The 20,311-nt window shown below is 38.1% G+C and overlaps 1 protein-coding gene across 15 annotated transcripts in view; it reads right to left on the reverse strand.

The window, feature by feature from the left end:
• GUCY2C (guanylate cyclase 2C) overlaps positions 1 to 20,311 on the reverse strand; it is a 140,937-nt gene that overhangs the window by 74,342 nt on the left and 46,284 nt on the right. For all 15 annotated transcript variants that reach the window (XM_045061416.1, XM_045061421.1, XM_045061419.1 and 12 more), the window contains one exon: positions 8,502 to 8,644. In XM_045061416.1, coding sequence (XP_044917351.1) covers positions 8,502 to 8,581 — 80 coding nt within the window. In that variant the 5' untranslated portion in view covers positions 8,582 to 8,644. The remainder of the gene's footprint in view (positions 1 to 8,501; positions 8,645 to 20,311) is intronic.

Raw genomic sequence — 20,311 nt, forward strand, 5'->3', positions numbered from 1 at the left:
TGAGTTTTCCGTACATCAAGCAATTCTCTGATATCAGATAGGTGCCCTATAATTTAACTCAATTCTGGCACTGTCTATCTGGAGAGAGCATCAGATTCCACAGGTTAAAAGCTCAACCCCACAAGACTGCTGCCCCAACTTCATATACCAATCATAAGTCCCATGTTGTCACCTGTAATCCTGGCCAACTAGCTATAAATTGGGGTTCTCATAACCCTTTCCTTCGGTTTGATAATTTGCTAGAATGACTCACAGTACCCAGGGGAACACTTACATTTACTGATTTATTATATAATAAAGAATATGGCAAAGGATACAGATGAACAGCCAGATGAAGGGATACACAGGAGAGGTCTGAAAGTGTCCTCAGTGCAAGAGCTTCTGTCCCCACGGAGTTGGGTTGCACCACCTAATTCACATGTAGATGTGTTTACCAACACAGACACTCTCCTAACCCTATACTTTGGGGATTTTTATGGAGGTTTCATTGCAAGTTCATTAACTCAATTTCCAGTCCCTCTCCCCTTCCCAGAAGATGGGGATTGGGAAAAAAAGTTCCAAGCTTCTAATCATGGTTTTGCTTGGTCTGTTTGGTATCAGCCCCTATCCTGAAGCTGTTCAGGAGCCCACAAAGAATTGTTTCATTAGAACAAAAGCCACTCTTATCACCCAGGAAATTCAAAGTATTTTGGAGATCTGTGTCAGGAACCAGGGGATAAAGATCAATATATATATACAGTATTAATGCACAACATCCAAATCAGAAAGGAGGAAGCAAAATGATCTTTGTAGATGACCTGATCATATTTCTAGAAAACCCGAAAGACTAAAAAAAATAAACAAACAAACCAAACATCAGAACCAAGAAATTAACTCAGTAAAGTTGCAGAATACAAAATCAACATACAAAAATAAGTTGCATTTTTATACACAAATAAGAAATTACCTGAAAAGAAAATTAAGAAACAACCCCATTCATAATAGCAACTAAAATAATGAAATACTTAGGAATAAACATAAACAAAGAGGTGAACAATTTGTACACTGAAATTATAAAACATTGATGAAGGAAATTACAGAGACACACATAAATGGAAAGACATCCCATGTTCATGAATTGAAAGAATTAATATTGTTAAAATGTCCATACTACCCAAATTATCTACAGATTCAATGTAATCCCTATCAAAATCTCAATGGCATTCTTTAAAGAAATAGAAAAGCAATCCTAAAATTCGTATGAAACAACATAAGAGTAAATAGCTAAAGCAATCTTGAGAAAGAACAAAGTTGGAGACATCATACTTCCTGAATTAAAAATATATTACAAAGCTATAGTAATCAAAACAGTGTGGTACTGGCATGAAACTATCTTTATAGACCAATGGAACCCAATAGACAACCGAGAAATAAATTCATGCAACTGCCATCAATTGATCATTGACGAGGGTGCCAAGAACATACAATGGGGAAAGGATGTGTCTTCAGTAAGTGGTGTTGGGAAACTGGATTCCTACCCATAAAGAATGAAATGGGAACCTTACCTCACGTCATCTCCAAAAATAAACTCAAAGTGGATTAAAGACTTAAATGTAAGACCTGAAATTGTAAACCTACTAGAAGAAAACATAGGGGGAAAAAAATCTTTGAATTGGTCTAGATAATGATTGTTTGGATGTGACACCAGAAGCACAGGCAACAAAAGCAAAAATACATAAGTGGGATTGTATCAAACTAAAATGCTTTTGCATAGGTAAGGAAACAACAGAGGGAAGAGGCAACTTATAGAATGGGAGAAAATGCTTGCAAACCATATTGTCTGATAAGAGGTTGCTATCCAAAATACATAAAGAACTCCTAAAACTCAATAGCAATAAATATAAAATAATAAAATAAAATAAAATAAAATAAAATAAAATAAAATAAAATAAAATAAAAAAGCCAGATTAGAAAGAGATCAGGCTGCCATTCATCCACAGAAGGCTGCCTTTGAGTAAACTGAAACAAGATGCTCTCAGTGGACTCTGCAAAGCAGAGGGAGCCAAAGGATTGGTCCTCAATCTCCCCCAGAAGTGCTAGCCCAATGAAGGGAATTTACTGTATTCATTATTCAGCCCTGACTCCGTATCTCCTTGTCTACAGTTGGCAGTTTTTCTCTATGACAGGATAAATGGATTAAAAACATTAAATCACATCTAAAAAGTGTAGGCAAACAATCTGAATATAGAGTTCTTTAAAAAAGGCATAAAAATGGCTACCAGGGGCACCTGGGTGGCTCAGTCGGTTAAGCGTCTGACTTTGACTCAGGTCATGATCTCACGGTTTGAGGGTTTGAGCCCCACATTGGGCTTTGCACTGACAGTGTAGAACCTGATGGGAATTCACTCTCTCCCTCTCTCTCTGCCCCTCCCCCACTCATGCTTTCTCTCTCTCAAAATAAATAAATTTATTTTAAAAAATGGCTAACAGTTATAAGGTTCCCAACATTACTAATCAGGGAGATGCAAATCAAAATCACATTGAGATTCCACGTCACATCTTTATAAATGGCTATCACCAAAAAGTCAAAAGGTAACAAGTGTTGGTGAGAATGTGGAGAAAAAGGGAATGCTTGTAAACTGTTGATGGGAATGGAAATTGGTACAGTCATGAGAATTGGTATAGAGCTTCCTCAAAAAATTAAAAGTAGAAATACTTGATGGTCCAGCAATCCCAGCTCTGGGTATACATCCAAAGGAAATGAAATCAGCATCTCAAAGAGATAGTTGCACTACCATGTTCATTGCAACATTAGTCACAATAGCTAAGATATGGAAATGACCTAAATGTCCATCGATGCATGAATGGATAAAGAAAATGTGATAACACACACACACACACACACACACACACACACACACACGTGTATATATGTGTGTATATATACATAGGTATACACACACACACACATATATATATACATATGTATACACACATATATGTATGTATACACACATATACATATATTATTACATTATACATTTATATATAAATAAATGTATAAATGTATATGTATATGTGTGTGTATATTCCACACAATGGAATATTATTCAGACATAGGAAAGAAGGAAATCCTGTCATTTGCAATAGTACAGATGAACTTAGAGGATGTCATGCTGAGTGAAATAAGCCAGACACGGAAAGACAAATACATGAACTCACTTATATGTGTAATCTAAAATAGTCAAGCTCATAGAAGCAGAGATAGGATGATGTTTTCCAGGGACCAAGGGGAGGGGGAAATGAGGAGCTCTTGGTCGGGAAACACAAAGTCCCAGTTATCCAACATGAACAAGTCTTGAAGATCTAATGTACAGCAATGTAACTACAGTTAACAATATAGTATTGTATACTTGAAGTGTGCTAAGAAGATAAATCTTTTAAGTGTTCTCACCATACACACACACACACACACACACACACACACACACACAGACACACACACACACACACACACACACACATGCCCACACACAAAGAAAGAAAATGATTATTACGTGTGGTGATGGGTATGTTAACGAGCTTGATTGTGGTGATGACTTCACAATGATATATCAAAACACCACGTTGTAAACTTTAAATACATATACTTCTTATTTGTTAACTATACCTCAATAAAGCTGGGGAAAAAAAACTTCAAGTTTGGAAAAATAAGTGTTAACTAGCACTACTGTAACTTTTCACCAGAAGTAACACTATTTACAGTTTAAAAGTCACCAAATATAATATATGAATTGCTGACAAATTCAAAGTAGTGGTGAGCTTCCCCCCCCCCCCAAAATTTTTTTTTTATAAAATCTGAAGTGTAGGTAACTTTAGGTAAATGGAGTGGTCCTCTAGTCGAGCTGATGATACCTTAGCACTGGGAGTTAATCCCCCATTGCACAGGCCTATAGGGAGCATAGACTTCTTCCGGACATGGCTTGAGAGAGATCCTGTGAGTGATTATGAGAAGAATGTCTTCAGACCTCCTTGGACAGGACAGGGATTGCCTGGGGTAACACTCTGGTTCCCTTGAGTTAGCCTAGCTAGTTCCACTGTTCATCCCAGGTAAAATAAGAAATGCATTTTGGGTACTCAATGAACCAAACCTCAATAGAAGGGATTAGAAAAAACTGAATGGTTCAGTAGTCATGATTTTCATCATTTTATAGGAGACTGGAACCCAAAGGTTAGGCTGGTTCTAGAAATCTACTCAGTTATTGAAAACAACCAATAGTTATGCTTCCCTTACCAGAGGCAGAGGGAAGAAATAGAGTGGTAACCAGAAGAGGGTAGGGTTATGGGAGGATCTATTCATGGAACAATAAATGAGGGAGAACAACCAGGACTTCAGCACTTGACAGTGGCTGACAAAGAGGGATGAAGGGTACCATGGCTGGATGGTGTCTGCCTCAAAGGAACAGGGGTCGGTTTTTTTTTTCAAGTTAAATTATGAAGTAGACAGTGCATGTAAAGGCATATCTGTAATGAATATATACAAATTAAAAGAATGATAAAATTGGGGCACCTGGATGGCTCAGTTGGTTGAGCGTCTGACTCCTAGTTTGGGCTCAGGCCATGATCTCATAGTTCGTGAGATCAAGCCCTGCATCGGGCTACGCGCTCACAGTGTGGAGCCTGCTTGGAATTCTCTCTCTCCCTTTCTCTCTGCCCCTCCCCCACTTGCTCTATCTAAATAAATAAATAAACTTAAAAAAATAAAAAAAAGAATAATAAAATGAATATTTGTTTTAATCTACGTTATAGCGTAAAATACAAGATATTACTAAGGACTTTGCACTTGTGTGCACCCCATCCCTAAGATATCACCCCACCTAATCCCAGGATAGCCAGGAGATGGTAGAGAAGAGCCCATGAAGAGATCGAAGATATTGAGGCATTTGTTGATCATGGCATATCAGTATGGGGATGAAAAAAATGCTGGAGAAGATAAGACACCAAAGGCTCATGTTGGTGAGATGGTTGATGTGGAACAGGACAAGTTCAATCTTGGTGTCTCCTGGAGGGGTGATACTCTGACTTCACAGAACTCAGCTTCGATTATTTTGTGGGGTGGGGTAGGTGATGGTGCATGACTCAAAGAGGTCAGGAGTGGGTATTCCCTGGAGGCCTAGTGGATGTCAGGAAGAATGGAACACCAGGCTGCAGAGAGGCACATGGCCACCACAAGGGTGATTAACCCTTGCTACAGGTAACGATTTTATATGTTGCACATTTGGTAGTCAAGCTTGGACTCAACAGTGGTTTTCTAACTGTTAATTTGTTGCGACTGCTACTTCCTGCAGTAGCAGAAAGCGTAGACTTTCTGCTTTCATTTAATTTGGTCTGGAAATGGTAAACGTGAAATTAAGCCAGGCCAGGGGTGTGGATGAGATAGATAACTGCCTGGTGCTTTTAATTCAGATATGAAGCCAGAAGGTACATGCAGTTCTGGGAATCCTCTGATTATGGCATGTAACCAGGAAAGGACTTCCAAATGTGAAGACCCAAGATAATTGCCCTTCCTGGATCCTAAAACTAATAATAGCATGTAGATCATAACTAAAGGGAGGCAGGTTTGCTGGGAGAGTTTCAAGGGTCAAAAGCAAATAATAAAACACCTGAGATGGCCGATTTAAAGACACACTCCTCAACAAAACCTCTCAGAGGAGGAAGGCAAATTACTCCACATGTGAAGGGGTGAGTGAACAAGCTGCTTGCATGGGCCACTCTTTCATTTCTAGCAATACTTTGGGTCTCCTTGCACACTTCCTAATAAGCTCCCCTTCTCCTTTCGAGCCTGGAGGAGCCCTGCATCTCTGTGCCCCACAGCAGCCTGAGGCTTTCTCTGCCTTGTTTTCTCTCTCAAGGAGATGGAAAAATTGAGTTTTTCAAAAAGAATTTTACCAACTAAGGGAACTAAAATGTGAATTTTTTTGGTCTTTTTTTTTTTTACTAAGCACAAAGTTAGAAATTCTGACCTGGATTTATTGAGGAAAAATGGCTACAGTGAAGACTTTCTTTTAACTGATGACTAAATGGACTCCTCAGATAAACTGAAACTAAAAAAAAATTGCTGTGTCAAGACTGCTATAAAACACTGAGGAATAACATAAAAAATATAAAAAGAGTCTTCCCTTAGACACTTTGTCAATTGTCTTCAGACGGCAAACACCAAAAATAGTAGAAAATACTCTAGGGGTTTGGTTTACTTAAGAAAGCTGATTCAGAGCTCCATGCAGGGGACTCTGCTCAAAGAAAATTCCTTGGCCTAACATTACCCAAGTGGTGAATAAATGAAAATGAATATGCTTTGACATAAAATTAAAAATTTAAGGTGTAAGTATATAATTTTTAATGATTCCTGCCTTCTCCAATTTTTTTTTTCCTGCACAACAAATACTTCCTGGTCCTATTCACAAGGGGTAATGGAATGTCGGAGGATTCCAGTAACTAAAAGGCTAGGAGGTTTTGCTGAGTACTCGGATAGTTTTGGATATACAGACCTTCTGAGTTAAGCATAGAGAAATATAAATTGCTTTGCATAATATGAGGGAAATTTGAAGTTCCCAGGGCCAATCCAGGAGGTGGAGAGTGAGGAGGAACCATGGAAAGAAAAGAGGGAAAGAGGAACCAGAAGATGGCAAGAGGCTGGAAGCAACATAGAAAGAAATGGCTAGTGAGAAAGCCTAGTGCGATGGGGCTGAAGACTTTTCAGACCAAAGATGTATAGGGGAGCCTGGGTGGCTCAAGTCAGTTAAGCTGAGGTCATGATCTCACGGTTGGTGAGTTTGAGCCCTGCTTTGGGCTCTCCACTGACAGCGGGGAGCCTGCTTTGGATCCTCTGTCTTCCTCTCTCTTTGCCCCTCCCCCACTCATTCTCTCTCCCCCCCTCTATCTCTCTCTCCCTCTCTCAAATAAACACTTAAAAAGAATAACAAAGGTGTATAAAATAGAGGTTGCTTGCATTTTCTTTGAGGAAAAGATGCCTTATTCTGTCCATACAACGAATATTCACTGAGGGTTCTCTCAGCTGTTTTCAGCACTGGAGCTATTGCATGACTGAACAAATGTCTGCTTTTGTGATAACTGTATTCTACTAGAATACAACCGATGCAACTGGTTAAACTCTTCCCAAACCTTCAGTCAAGTCTGTGCCATAGACAGCTTGCCCAGTTTGTGGGAATTACGGAAAGGTGCTTGGGTCTGTGGCCAGAGTGCTGGGATAAGAACAGAAACAGGATGGTTAGATGATCTGCACCTGCAGGAGTCTGAACCTTCAGGAGTCTGAAGTCAAAGATGATCACAGCTCAAGACTTCAGGATTTCATGAAATATTCGGGAGGAATTTTGGACTTTCTACAAGTATGAGATTCAAAACAATCTCATCTAGATTACATGGTAGAGTGACCCTACTGATAACCTGAATCACTATTATAGACTAGGGCTGCATATCCAAATCTAGCACCAGTGCCTGGGATGCTTCAGGCTGACCAGTTTGTCTCTCCTTCCATGGACTCTTCCCCCTTCCCCATTCTAAGAGAAACTGTTTAATCCTTGAGTAATGTCTTCCTCTTCTGCCTCCCCAAGCCCATTTTGTACCGTATTCCTCTTCCGCCTCCCCAAGCCCATTTTGTGCCGTATTCCTCTGTGCTCAGGAAGGACTGGAATAGGTTGTTATATTCCTGCCAGGGGTAGTTAGAAATCTGTTAAATTTCCTCATGACCCCTGGATTTGCATCTCTGTCCTGGGGGCTGTGTTTGTGTACTAAGGGAGGTAAGTGTTGGAGACAGCAGTAGTGTATCTCAGCTACAATAAAGCCCTCTGTGTCTGCAAACAGCTTGATTTGTCTTCCCTTACCTCAAACACGACCGAAGAAAAAAAGGCACGGTCCATTATCTAGGCTTCCAAAGAGGGGTTAATGGGGCTGATGTTTTAATCCTGAAAAAGGAACTGTATTTTTCTATAGAGAAGTCAAATATGACTCGTTTTTTCTCCCCTCGGGTGGCTGAGGGATTACTTCCTCATTGTTATATAGGTTAAAATAGTAGCTTGGGAAAGAAGGAAAGAAGAGAGTGCTCAAATCCCTGAAGTGTAAACTCCTCATGAACAGAGACTGCCAGTTTCATTTATTGGTGCCTCCTTAGCAGGTAGTTGGAAAGGCAGGAAAAGCATTGCAAGAACAGAATGGTATATCTGAGGTGAAGAAGAGCTTCTCTGAGTTCCAGGAAGTAGCTTGATATTGTCAAACAAAAAACCCACAAAACTTGCAGCTGGATTTTGAATCTTGTTTTGGTTATGTGCTATGCATCTGAACTTGGGCAGATTACCCACATTTGCTGATCTTTGCTTTTCTCATTCCTAAAATAAATTTAATTTCTCTTCTAGCGAATAAGCCCAAGCTGCGACCCTTGTTGGAGTTTGGACGTGGATAGATAGGCCAGATGATTCATGGGGTTTGCCCAAACAATATCCACTTACCTGGTGTTGAAGAGCCATGTTGAAGGGAATTCATTCCCAGGGACACTGCCAAGCTTTGAAATGTAGAGCTTAGTCGCCATATTACTCAAATCCGTTTCTGGTCTGGCCCAGAATGCATGTTTTATTTCAGGGGAGAAAAAGGCCTGGAATGAAAAAGTGAAACAGTGTGGCAAAGCGCTTAGTAGAATATTAAGTCACAGATATCATTGCTTAGTGGCCCTCTAATAGACTGCATCACCGAAAGGAGAGGGATGCTATTCCCCACTTGGTCAAAGACTGACACCCTGTTCTGGCACCTTAAGGATCCTGCATGGTTGTGTCAGGGCCTGCTGGAGCTGTGGAAGCACCCAGAGAGGGACTTCTGTATACTAGCAAATTGCACCTGCTAGAGGGCAGAACCCTCATGCACCGTGGGCCTGTAGCAGCACCCAGCACAAGCAGGCTTATTGGACAATATGCAAGACGTGACCAGCAACTTTTAGAAACACTCACAGGAGCAATAATAAGTAAAAATTCAGCTACTGTTGGAAACTTTGCAGATTCCAGTGTGGAGACGTGTGGGTTAATTAAAATGGTATTAGGAAGTCTTGTCACACACTCAGTACTCAATAGCTGTTATTGTTGTTCCTCTATGCCTTCTCCAAGTGGCAGAATTGATTGTTCCTACCTTTGTGCCACTTTTGTGCACAGTAGGTATTTCTCCTCTAACTTCAGTTAAAACTGTATTTAACTGGGCTGCCTAGGGGGCTCACTCAGTTGAGCGTCTGACTCTGGATTTCTGCTCGGGTCACGATCCCAGGATTGTGGGATTGAGCCCGATGTCAGGCTCTGCAGTGAGCATAGAGTCTGTTAAGATTTTCTCTGTCTCCCTCTCTCTCTCCCCACTCCATCTCCCTCTCTGTCTCCCTCTCTCCCCCTCTGTCCCTCTCCCCTGCTCATGCACCTTCTCTCTCTCTAAAAATAAAAAAAAATTTTTTTAATTGTACTTAAATGAAATTAATTGAAAATGTTAAGCATATGCCAACTTTACTATATGAGAAAAGAATGGCAGTGGGAAGAAATTCCAGTTGTATCCAAGACACTATGGTAGAGCTGAACATGACTTAGAAATTATCCCTAAAACAAATTTATGGAAATCTACCGGAGGAACAAAAGTTTAAACTACATTTATTTAGATATACTTCCTTATTGTCTGCAGTATATTTAAAGTGGACCCAAAGGATATGTGTGAAAGAACGAAACAGAAGTTATGAAATGTAGAGTGGTAGATCTTTCTTTTCATGTTATATATGAGGAAAAATTAATTTGTCAAATGTTTAAGATTTGGCAAAATTATTTGAAGGATGACCAAATGTCTGAGGAAATAGGATTGGATTTAAAGTGATAACTAGAAGATCAAGGGGGAAAAGTGTCTTCTTAATCCTTAAAGAATGTAAAAATTAGTTGCCCAGTGACACAACATATCAAATTTATTAAATGGAACCATGTTGCACACATATCATTTTTCTTTTTTGTTGTTGTTGTTAATGTTTATTTATTTTTGAGAGCGAGAGAGAGGCAGAACGTGAGCAGGGGAGGGGCAAAGAGAGGGAGACACAGAATCTGAAGCAGGCTCCAGGCTCCAAGCTGTCAGCACAGAGCCCGACGCGGGGCTTGAACCCACAGACCGTGAGATCATGACCTGAGCCGAAGTCAGACGCTTAACCGACTGAGCCACCCAGGCACCCCACATATCATTTTTCTTTTAAAACTGGAAAGAAGTGGGGCGCCTGGGTGGCTCAGTCAGTTGAGTGTCCGACTCTTGATTTCGGCTCAGGTCACGATGGCAGGGTCGTGGAATCAAGCCCCATGTTGGGACCCATGCTGAGCTTGGATCCTACTTATGATTCTCTCTTCTCTCTCAGCCCCTCTCCCCTGCTTGAGTGCCCTCTCTCTAAAAACCAAAGCAAAAAACAAAAACAAAAAACAACCCTCCCCCCAAAAAACAAAACCAAAAACAAAAAAACTTCAGAGAACTTTTATAGTTTTGCTACCAGAATAAAAGATCAGTTTTGACTTCAAAGTTTTGTTTGTTTGTTTTTTTAATTTCAGAGCCAAGATTCTTTTCGCTCAGGTCTCAAACAAACATCCTTATTAGACTTTTAAACTCTCAGAGATCTAGATAGTGATTAAATGACCCTGATAACTAAGGGTGTAAAATAAACAGTAAGAAAGAAGCCAAGCCCATTTACAGCTGGCACCCACAACATTCCTGTGAAATAAAAAGCAAGAGTGTTTAAGGTGTTCGCCAGAGAAACAGAAGTTGAGACAATGAAACAAAGTACAAAACTGCAGATATGTCTGGAAAAAAAACACAATCATTCTGAAGATGTGAATGTGAAAGTTAGTAAGAATCCTTGGCAAAAATTTAGAAAGCTTTAAGGGTAGATTGAAACATAAGCATGAAATTAGCAGGAGTGACAACAATGACACAAGAGGTTGGGATTTTATCATGAGAAAATGGAGGAAGTCAGATCAAGTTTCTGGTGTCAATTTTCTTGGTGTTACTTATTGCTATATAACTGTCACTCAGGATGTGTGTGATGCGGCTGATGGAAACTTGAGTGTAATTTTAAACTAATTTGAGATACACATTTCAAATTCCCCTGGTCCAAGTTGAAAGGTTTCTGAAATGGTGTACTCAGATGAAGAGAAAGAAATTCCCAAATTGGAACATTTGAAAAGCATGGTGAAAAATGGAGAGGGTTGAGGGCTTAGGATAGAAGCTCAGGAAAGACCAAAAGAAAAAAAAAAAAAAAAAAAAGGATGAAAATACGGAGGTCTGAGTGGAGGACAGAGTTGGACTTCATCCAACAGTTTTGCCTCCTTTGCTGGTAAGTGTTCACTTAATAAATTTCCTTATGTGAGGGGCACTGGTGGCTCAGGTCATGATTTCACAGTTCCTGAGTTCAAGCCCTGCTGTCAGCTCGGAGCCTGGAACCTGCTTTGAATTCTGTGTCTCTGTCTCTCTCTGCCCCTCCCCTGCTCGCACTCCGTCTCTCTCTCTCAAAAAAATAAACATTAAAAAAATAATAAATAAATTTCCATATGTTAGGCAGAAAAAAAACCAAACAGCATATCTATAATAACTATTAGTATAGTTTGGTGCCTTGATCTGTGCTGAGGTTACAGTAGTCTTACCTACCCTTGCTTTTGAGCTATTAACACTAATGTCAACAAAAGAGAAAAGAGGAAAGGGAAATGACATCTTGGTATTATTATGAAAACGGTTTTGCCTTTGCTGACCCCTTAAAGTGTCTGGTGGGCCCTTATCCAAATGCACCAGACTTTGAGAACCACTACTCTACGGGATAATCATCTTGCCACATTGCAGGTCTCACCTCTTATCACTCTCTGCCTTGGTGAGAAAGTTCCACCCACTGAAGGGTATTTGCATTAGCTGTTCCCTTGCCTACAACTCTTCAACTCTCCGTAGGATGGTGTCCTTACTGTTATCAGATTTCCACTCAAATGGCACCTCCTAGAGGCATTTCTTTTGATTGCTTAGTTTAAAAAACATCTCTTTCCCCTATTTATTCTCTATTACATTACCCTGCTTTCTTTTCTTTACAAAAGTTATCATTTAATACTATGTTGTTAGTTAATTAATTCAGTCCCCCCATTAGAATTTAATTTCTATGAATTCAAGGAATACACTGCCTTACTCGTTTCTGTATCTCCATCTCCTAAAACAATATAGTCAAAATTCAATAAATATTTATTAAATAAATAGATTTTTAAGAGGATCTTGATGAATTAAAAGAAAAGGTGGATTTGGCAGTAATGTGAAAAGTGCAAAGCCTTATCTGGTGGTTTATTATGGTTTTCAGTATTAATTTCCTGATGACCATAATCTTCTGAAAGTTATCTCCGATTTTTAAATATTATTATAATCAGACTTTGATATTGCCTCTAAACCAATATAGAACTTGTATTCTTCTATTTTCCCCTTCTCATTATTAGACTTGAGTGAAGCGCAAACTATTTTAGGATTTAGATGAAGCAGCTAGAAAGACAATATAATCCTCCTTACTTGTTAAAAAAAAAAAAAAAAGTTAATTTCTTCCATAGTGTCTTTAGGGGATAGTGTAAAGTTTAAAAACTATGAACATGATCAACATGGGGATTTTTGAAATCCTTACAATAATGAGACTTCTTATTCAGGAACATGGTAAGTCTGTCCCTTTACTTGACATCTTTATTGATGTATCTAAACGAAGTTTTACGATTACATACATAAGAATAGTGTACATTATTTATAAAAATTATTCATAACTCCTATATGTTTATACATGTTTGTTATTATAAGTAAATTATAAGTTGTACTTTTTTAATGTTTATTTATTTTTGAGAGAGAGAGACGCACACACACACAAAGTGCAAGCAGGGGAGGGGCAGAGAGAGAGGAAGACACAGAATCCAAAGCAGGCTCCAGGTTCCGAGCTGTCAGCACAGAGCCCGACATGGGCTCAAACTCACGGACCTCGAGATCATGACCTGAGCCAAAGTTGGATGCCCAACCAACTGAGCCACCCAGGTGCCCCTAAGTTGTATTTTTTAAATCTGTAATTGTTTATGGATAGAAATGAAAAGGTTTTTGTATTGATGTTGTATCTGACAACCTGCTAAACTCTTTTATTACATACTAATAATGTAGTAGATAAAATAAATTTTCAGTATAGGAAAACATTATTTACTAAATGATATTTTTCTCTTTTCTTTTTTTTTTTTTCAACGTTTATTTATTTTTGGGACAGAGAGAGACAGAGCATGAACGGGGGAGGGGCAGAGAGAGAGGGAGACACAGAATCAGAAACAGGCTCCAGGCTCTGAGCCATCAGCCCTGAGCCTGACGCGGGGCTCGAACTCACGGACCGCAAGATCGTGACCTGAGCTGAAGTTGGACGCTTAACCGACTGCGCCACCCAGGCGCCCCACCTTTTTCTTTTTTTAAATGTTTGTTTATTTTGAAAGAGAGATAGAGAGAGAGCAGGGAGAGGCGGAAAGAGAGGGAGACAAAGAATCCCAAGCAGGCTCCACACTATCAGCACAGAGCCCAATGCAAACCATGAAGTCATGACCTGAGCTGAGTCAAATGCTTTATGGCTTAACCAATTGAGCAACCCAGGTGCCCCTTTATTGTGTTGTTTTAAACAGGAGTAGGGAGACTGTGCATTTTAGTTTGCTTAGCTGGAAAGGTAAGACTGTTTTTATATTATTCCCCCTCCTTTCTTATTTCCTGTTTTCAACTAACAGTATATATCTTGTTATGTTTCTTATTTTGAAGATAATGTTTTTTAACATTTTACCAGTAAGTGTGATATTCACTCTAAGGATTTGGTTTTGATGTTATTTTATTCAGATTCTTTTATGTTAGTGACATTTCCTTCTATTTCAGGTTTCCCAAGTTTTTCATCATAAAAGAATGCTTTAATTGTATTGTTTTTCTGCATCTACTGAGATGATCAAATGCCTTTCTACTTTTATTTTTATTTTATTTACTTCTTTGTGTTTTTTAAGGGAGAGAGGGGGAGGGGGGGAGAGAGAGAGAGAGAGAGAGAGAGAGAGAGAGAGAGCATCCCAAGCTCCATGCTGAGCATGGAGCCTGACATGTGGCTTGATTCCATGACTCTGGGATCGTGACCTGAGCTGAAATCAAGAGTCCAACACTCAACTGACTGAGCCACCCAGATGCCCCTACTTTTATTTTTTAATGAGAAAATTATATTAGCATATTTTATCATGCATTCCTGTAATATACTCCACTTGGTCATGATATATTTATTTTTTTTATTTATATGTCGCTAGATTCGGTTTGCTAATATTTATTTGGATTTTTGGATTTTGGATTTTTGCAGTATGTCTTGAGTAATATTGGCCTGTAATTTACCTTCATTCCTTTGTCTGGTTTGGATGCCAAGGTTGTACTAATCCCATAACATGCGTTGAAGACTTATTATTTCTTTTTCTATTCTTTGAAAGAGTTGTATAAAACTGGAATGATCTGTTTTTAATTGTTCATAGAGGGTGTTTTGTAAAACAGATACAAAAATGTAAAAATTATAAAGGGAAAGCTAGAATGTTATGTAAGTGGAGATATACAGTATATATATAAGCTTTTGGGATTGTTTTTGTTTCTATCAGCTTAATTCTCTGGAGATTCCCACAGGTTGTTGTATACATTAGTTTCTTCTTCTTATTGCTGAGCATGGTGTAAATGTACCATAATTTGTTTAACCATTTGCCTATTTAAAGATATCTGCACCGTTCCAGTTTTAGACTATCATAAGAAAAGCTGCTATGAACAATCATGTACAGGTTTTTTGTGCATACCAATTTTCATTTCTCTGGGATAAATGTCAATGAGTACAACTGCTGGGTAGCATGATATTTGTATATTTCATTTTGTAAGAAACTGCCAAGCTGTTTCTAGAATGGCTATACCATTTTATAGTCCCATCAACAACGTACCAGTGATCCAATTTCTCTGCATCCTCACCAGCATTCACTGTTCCCACTATTTTTAGTTTTAGCCATTCTAACTGGTATGTAGTAATAGCTCACTGTTCCTTTAATTTTCATCTCCCTAATAGCTATAGATGTTGAACATCTTTTCCTATGTACATTTTCCATTTGCATATCTTTGGTGAAATGTCTGTTCATGTCTTTTGCCCATGACCTAATTGTATTATCTATAATTTTATAGTTGAATTTTGAGAGTTCTTTATATATTTTCATATATTACTCTTCTGTCAAATATGTGGTTTGCAAATATTTTCCCCATTCTGTAGCTTTTTCTTTTCATCCTCTTTAAAAGTACCTATCACAGAAAAAAGTTTTAAATTTGATTAAGTCCAGTTTATGGAACTTTCCTTTTATGGATAACACTTTGTGTTGTGTCTAAGATCTCTTTGCCTAGCTGTAGATCCCAAAGATTTTCCTTTATGTTTTTTTCTAATACTTTTATAGTTTTAAATTTATGCTTAAGTTGATGATCCATTTTGAGTTAATTTTTTTATAAGTGCCACTGAGATAGAGCGTCATGATGTTCATTCATTCATCATTCATTTGCCTATGATTGTCCAATTGCTCCCATACCATTTGTTGAAAAGGCTGTGTTTCCTCCATTGTATTGTTTTGCATTCGTGCCAAAAATCATATTTGTGTAGGTTTATTTCTGGATTCTCTGGTTATAGTGATGGATGGATTTGTTTCTACCTGTGACAAACAGTCTTGATGACTGCACTTATATAATAAATCTTGAAATTGCATAGACTGATTCTTCCTTCCTTTTTTCTTTTTTAAAAAATTGTTTTAGCTATTGTACTCTTTTATCTCTCCACATAAAATTTAAGGTAATATTGTTTATGCCCTCAGAAAATCTTGCTAATATTTTGATAGAAATATTGGGGAGGACTGATACTTTTAAGATGTTGCATCTTCCAATCCATGAATACATGTCTCTCCATTTACTTAGATCTTACTTGATTTCTTTCATTAGAGTTTTGTAGTTTTCAGTCCACAAGGAATATGTATGCTTTGTTAGATTTACACCGAAGTATTTATTTTTTGAGTGATTATGAGCAGTATTGTAATTTAAAGTTTAATCTGTTTTTTTTCTCTTCACCTTTCAGAGCCTTCTTTTGTTTGTTTTATATATAATGTCCAAGGTTTTTGGTGTACTTACCAGGGAACAAGTACATTCTATCCTACCTTCCTGGAACTGAAAGTCTACCATTGAATTTTGTCTTTAATTTTCTTCCTTTACCTCATGACTATATTGGTTCCCAGATCCTCAGTTCATAGCTTGCCCAGGTGGGAAGGCCAGATAATTCCCCCCCCCCCCCCCGGGCCAGCTCATTTTTATATGGCACTCAATTAACTGAGCAATAAACAGTTAATGACCTGATATGGCAGGAACTGCTGTCCAATTTCGTGAGGGAAAAAGGAAGGTGGTTAGCCTTAAGTGTTGGTATCGGCCCAGTGCAAAGCTGTTCTGTGTGTATGAGAGTTAAAGAAAAGAAAGGGAATAATGAGGAAAGTGTACAATACATATTTATCTGTATACCTTCTCTACACTACGGAAGGAACACTTGAATTGTGAATAATGCAAGTCTCTTATTCTGTCAAGAAGTTCTATTATTTAGTCTAATTTATATATGAAACAGAAAACCAATTTCGTGTCAACGGCGTAACAATAATGCAACCACTAGAAGACGAAAGGAAAAAGAAGACAACTTCATACGTAGGTATCTAACTTTCTGTACGTTTTTTCCAGAATCAAATTAAGGTAGGTGATGAAAGCTTTGATTTCATAGCACAATGCTTTGTGGAAAGTTACTTAAATAATTTATACCTAGAATTACTTATTAACTGTCAAAACAACCCAGTCAAGGCAAGAATAAACCCAGCTTAGTGTACGTAAAAAATGATGGATGCATAATAAACAAAGTTTACTATACTGAAATGAGATACCAATTAGAGGTTAGCTCTGGAAATATTTAATACATAGTCAATTGCCACAAAAGTGTCTCATTTTTCACTGTAACGTGGCACACTTTCTTTCTCTTTCTGTTGGCAGCAGAAGAAAGCTGAAAAGGATGTGGGAACAGTAAATACCATAAAAAAATATAAGAGAAAGGTTGCTGGGAAGACTCCCAACTGCTGGGAGAAGGAAGAAAATGACAGAAGTTTAAAAGCACCCATTTAAATTTCATCTCTCAGTTGCTAAAGATATCTATAATGACCTTAAGTCCCTTCCTTTTTCCGCCCAGAAGCATAATTTGTTCCGGGATCTGCTGATTCTGAACATGAGCTTCTGGGGAGGCATGGCTCCTGCCTGGTTCCAGGGGTGACCCCTGAGTGGCTGATTGAGCTGTGGTAGCTCCACTGCCTTTGTTATCATTACTTGAGGCCCGGCCATGTGATACAATTTTGGCCAATGAGATATGTGGGGAGGTCTTTCAGGGACCTCGCCAAAGTTTTCTTTGCTCTTAAAGAAGAGTAGGAGGGAAACGATGGTCTCTCTCTGACTCCAGACATCAGCCCGTCCAGGTGACATACCTGGACCTGCCACAACCATCTCACCACTGCCTGAGATGAAGCCAGCACTGATGATGCCACTGCACCACCGACCCCAGTGCCACTGTACCTTCGTATGTCATGTTATGTCAGGTGCTTACTTCCTTATTGTTTAAGATACTTTGACTTGGGTGTTCTTACCAATTGACTCAGTTTCCAAACCTACTTTGCTTCAATACAGGAGGCTGTGGTATATGCAACAAGTAAATCAGCTGTAGGCAGAGGAGCCAGTAGGTGAGTTAAGAGAACACTATGTTATTGCTAGAGAGCAGTAACACTGGGAACTCTTTCTTGGTGGCGGAATATTATGTTGCTTTTTTCCTTTTTAACTTAAGTTTTTAATCTTCTAGAATCCCCTCTTCATTTATTCATCCATTCATTCATGAATTCATTCGTTCACTCACTCACTCACTCACTCATCCATTATTCATTCAATATGTATCAACACCAAGGAAGATCCTGGTGGCCATTCCAACATTTTAAATAATTTTCAGAATGTTCAAACTCTTCTTATTTTCCAGGGCCAGGAAACAAAGGGCCATGGACACATAAACCGCATTTTCTAAAATGATCTCCCCACATTTTCCTCCAAATCAAAAGAGGATATATTTTCCATCTTAAACAAGAATCTGGGCACTGGGGTGACTTAGTTGGTTAAGTGTCTGACTCTTGATTTTGGATCAGGTCATGATCTCATGGTGGGGAGATCAAGCCCCCCCCCCCAAACAGGCTCTGTGCTGGGCATAGAGCCTGCCTAAGATTCTCTCTCTCCCTGTCCCTCTGCCCCTCCCTTGCTTGTACTCTCTCTCTCTCAGAAAAACTTCCTTGTGTTTTAATGGAGTATCAAACTAATAATCAAACACTAATAAAGTGTTCTTGCAAGTTTTTAGCATTTAGAGGATTTGCCTGTTCTGATTGCTGGTTCAATCCTCTGATTGAACTGTGTTATTCTGATGAATCTCAGTCACATTTCATATAGCTTCAAAAGAAACACTAAACTAACAGGATACATATTTATAGAAAAGATACTTGTGTGTAAAAAATTTACGTTGGTTAAAAGAAGCAAATAAAAATTCTCTAAAATCTTGCCATAAAAAGATAAACACCATTAAGATTTCAGTGTACATCATAATATTTTTCCATACAGAAACACATATGAATATATATTTTTCTATCAATAGACTACTTATCTAAATACACACACGATTTTGAACCTGTTTTCACTTGGTAAATTGCAAACATTTAAAAATTTATATATCTATAAATATATCTCTATATATGTACCTAAATACATATATATGTATATATATTTAGCTATATATGTGTATATATATATATAATTTTGTAAATATATATACATTTATACATTTATATGTATATAAATATATATTCATATACCTCTATCATTTTCAGGGGTTGAAAGTTACTTATTTAACTGATTCCTTGTTATTGGAAATTTAAATTGCTTCCAATTTTTCACTATTATGTATGCTTCAGATCCTATTTATTTTTCTGACCTCACATGTACACTCTTCACCTTGCCCTCTGTGTGCCGAATGCATTGTACTTTCATCAATTTCTTAAATACTCTCTTTCCTCAATAAAAAGTAACTCTGGGAGGGTAGAAACAGCATTGTTCTTTTGTTCATCCCAAGAGCTCTCCATATTTACTAATAGCACATAAATATGACTTTTCTTCCATGCCATATCACATGACACCTGAAATGCAGCTGCTTATATAGTCTATTACCCCACTTAGCTCAACCCTCAAATTGCTGTATAAGACTAAGGTTGCCTTGACTAACACCAACAGACACTAATTATTATCATCACCCTTGCTGCAACTGCCGATGAATATCGTTTTTTCTTTTCATGTGTTTTGCCACAGTTAATTAATTCTGATCTACCTCGGTAGTAAACTTACCTTTTTGATAATCCATGAATTATGAGGAAAATATAAGTGACATTTTTGTTGATGCTGGTACAGTATCAGTTTACGTGTCACTCAGCTGCAACTAAATTAGGTATAAAATTTTGAATAACGTCCTTTATTTGTTGATTAAAAGTAGTCAGCACTTTGATGTTGAAGAGAGAAGAAAGTCCTACACTATAAATTTTGAATAACGTCCTTTATTTGTTGATTAAAAGTAGTCCTACACTTTGATGTTGAAGAGAGAAGAGAGTCCTACACTGGTTTTTAGAGGTAATATAAACAATTTCACATGAAGTGTCAATATAATACAATGAAAGTAATTATGTAAATTCCCTTCATAATTTCCATTTCTTCCCTCAATTACATTGATATTTAATGTGAAATTATTTATGTTACCAAGTTAATGTTAAATTAAAATCTGGATTTAATATCTGGGGTTCAATGTGCCATCTTTCTCAGATGGACTTTCCAACCAGAATTATAGCCTCTTACAGATTTTCATGGCAAAAGTCTGCGCTGTGAATGACTGAAATATAGTTGACAACATGTAGTGAGCCCAAATCTACCATCTGACATGGGTCATCCTCCAATTCTGTTTGAATGCAAGAGACTTCATAGATTCATCTATGGCTCTTTCAAAGGATCTGGAGTCACTGAAGGTGCTAAGCTGTGAAGTTATTTGACCCTGGGACAGAATCACGTTGATGCAGCTCTTCTAATTTCATTATATTCTAATTCTTGAATATACGTCGTATCT

This window comes from Felis catus, chromosome B4, assembly GCF_018350175.1.
Source record: "Felis catus isolate Fca126 chromosome B4, F.catus_Fca126_mat1.0, whole genome shotgun sequence".
Lineage (NCBI taxonomy): Eukaryota > Metazoa > Chordata > Mammalia > Carnivora > Felidae > Felis > Felis catus.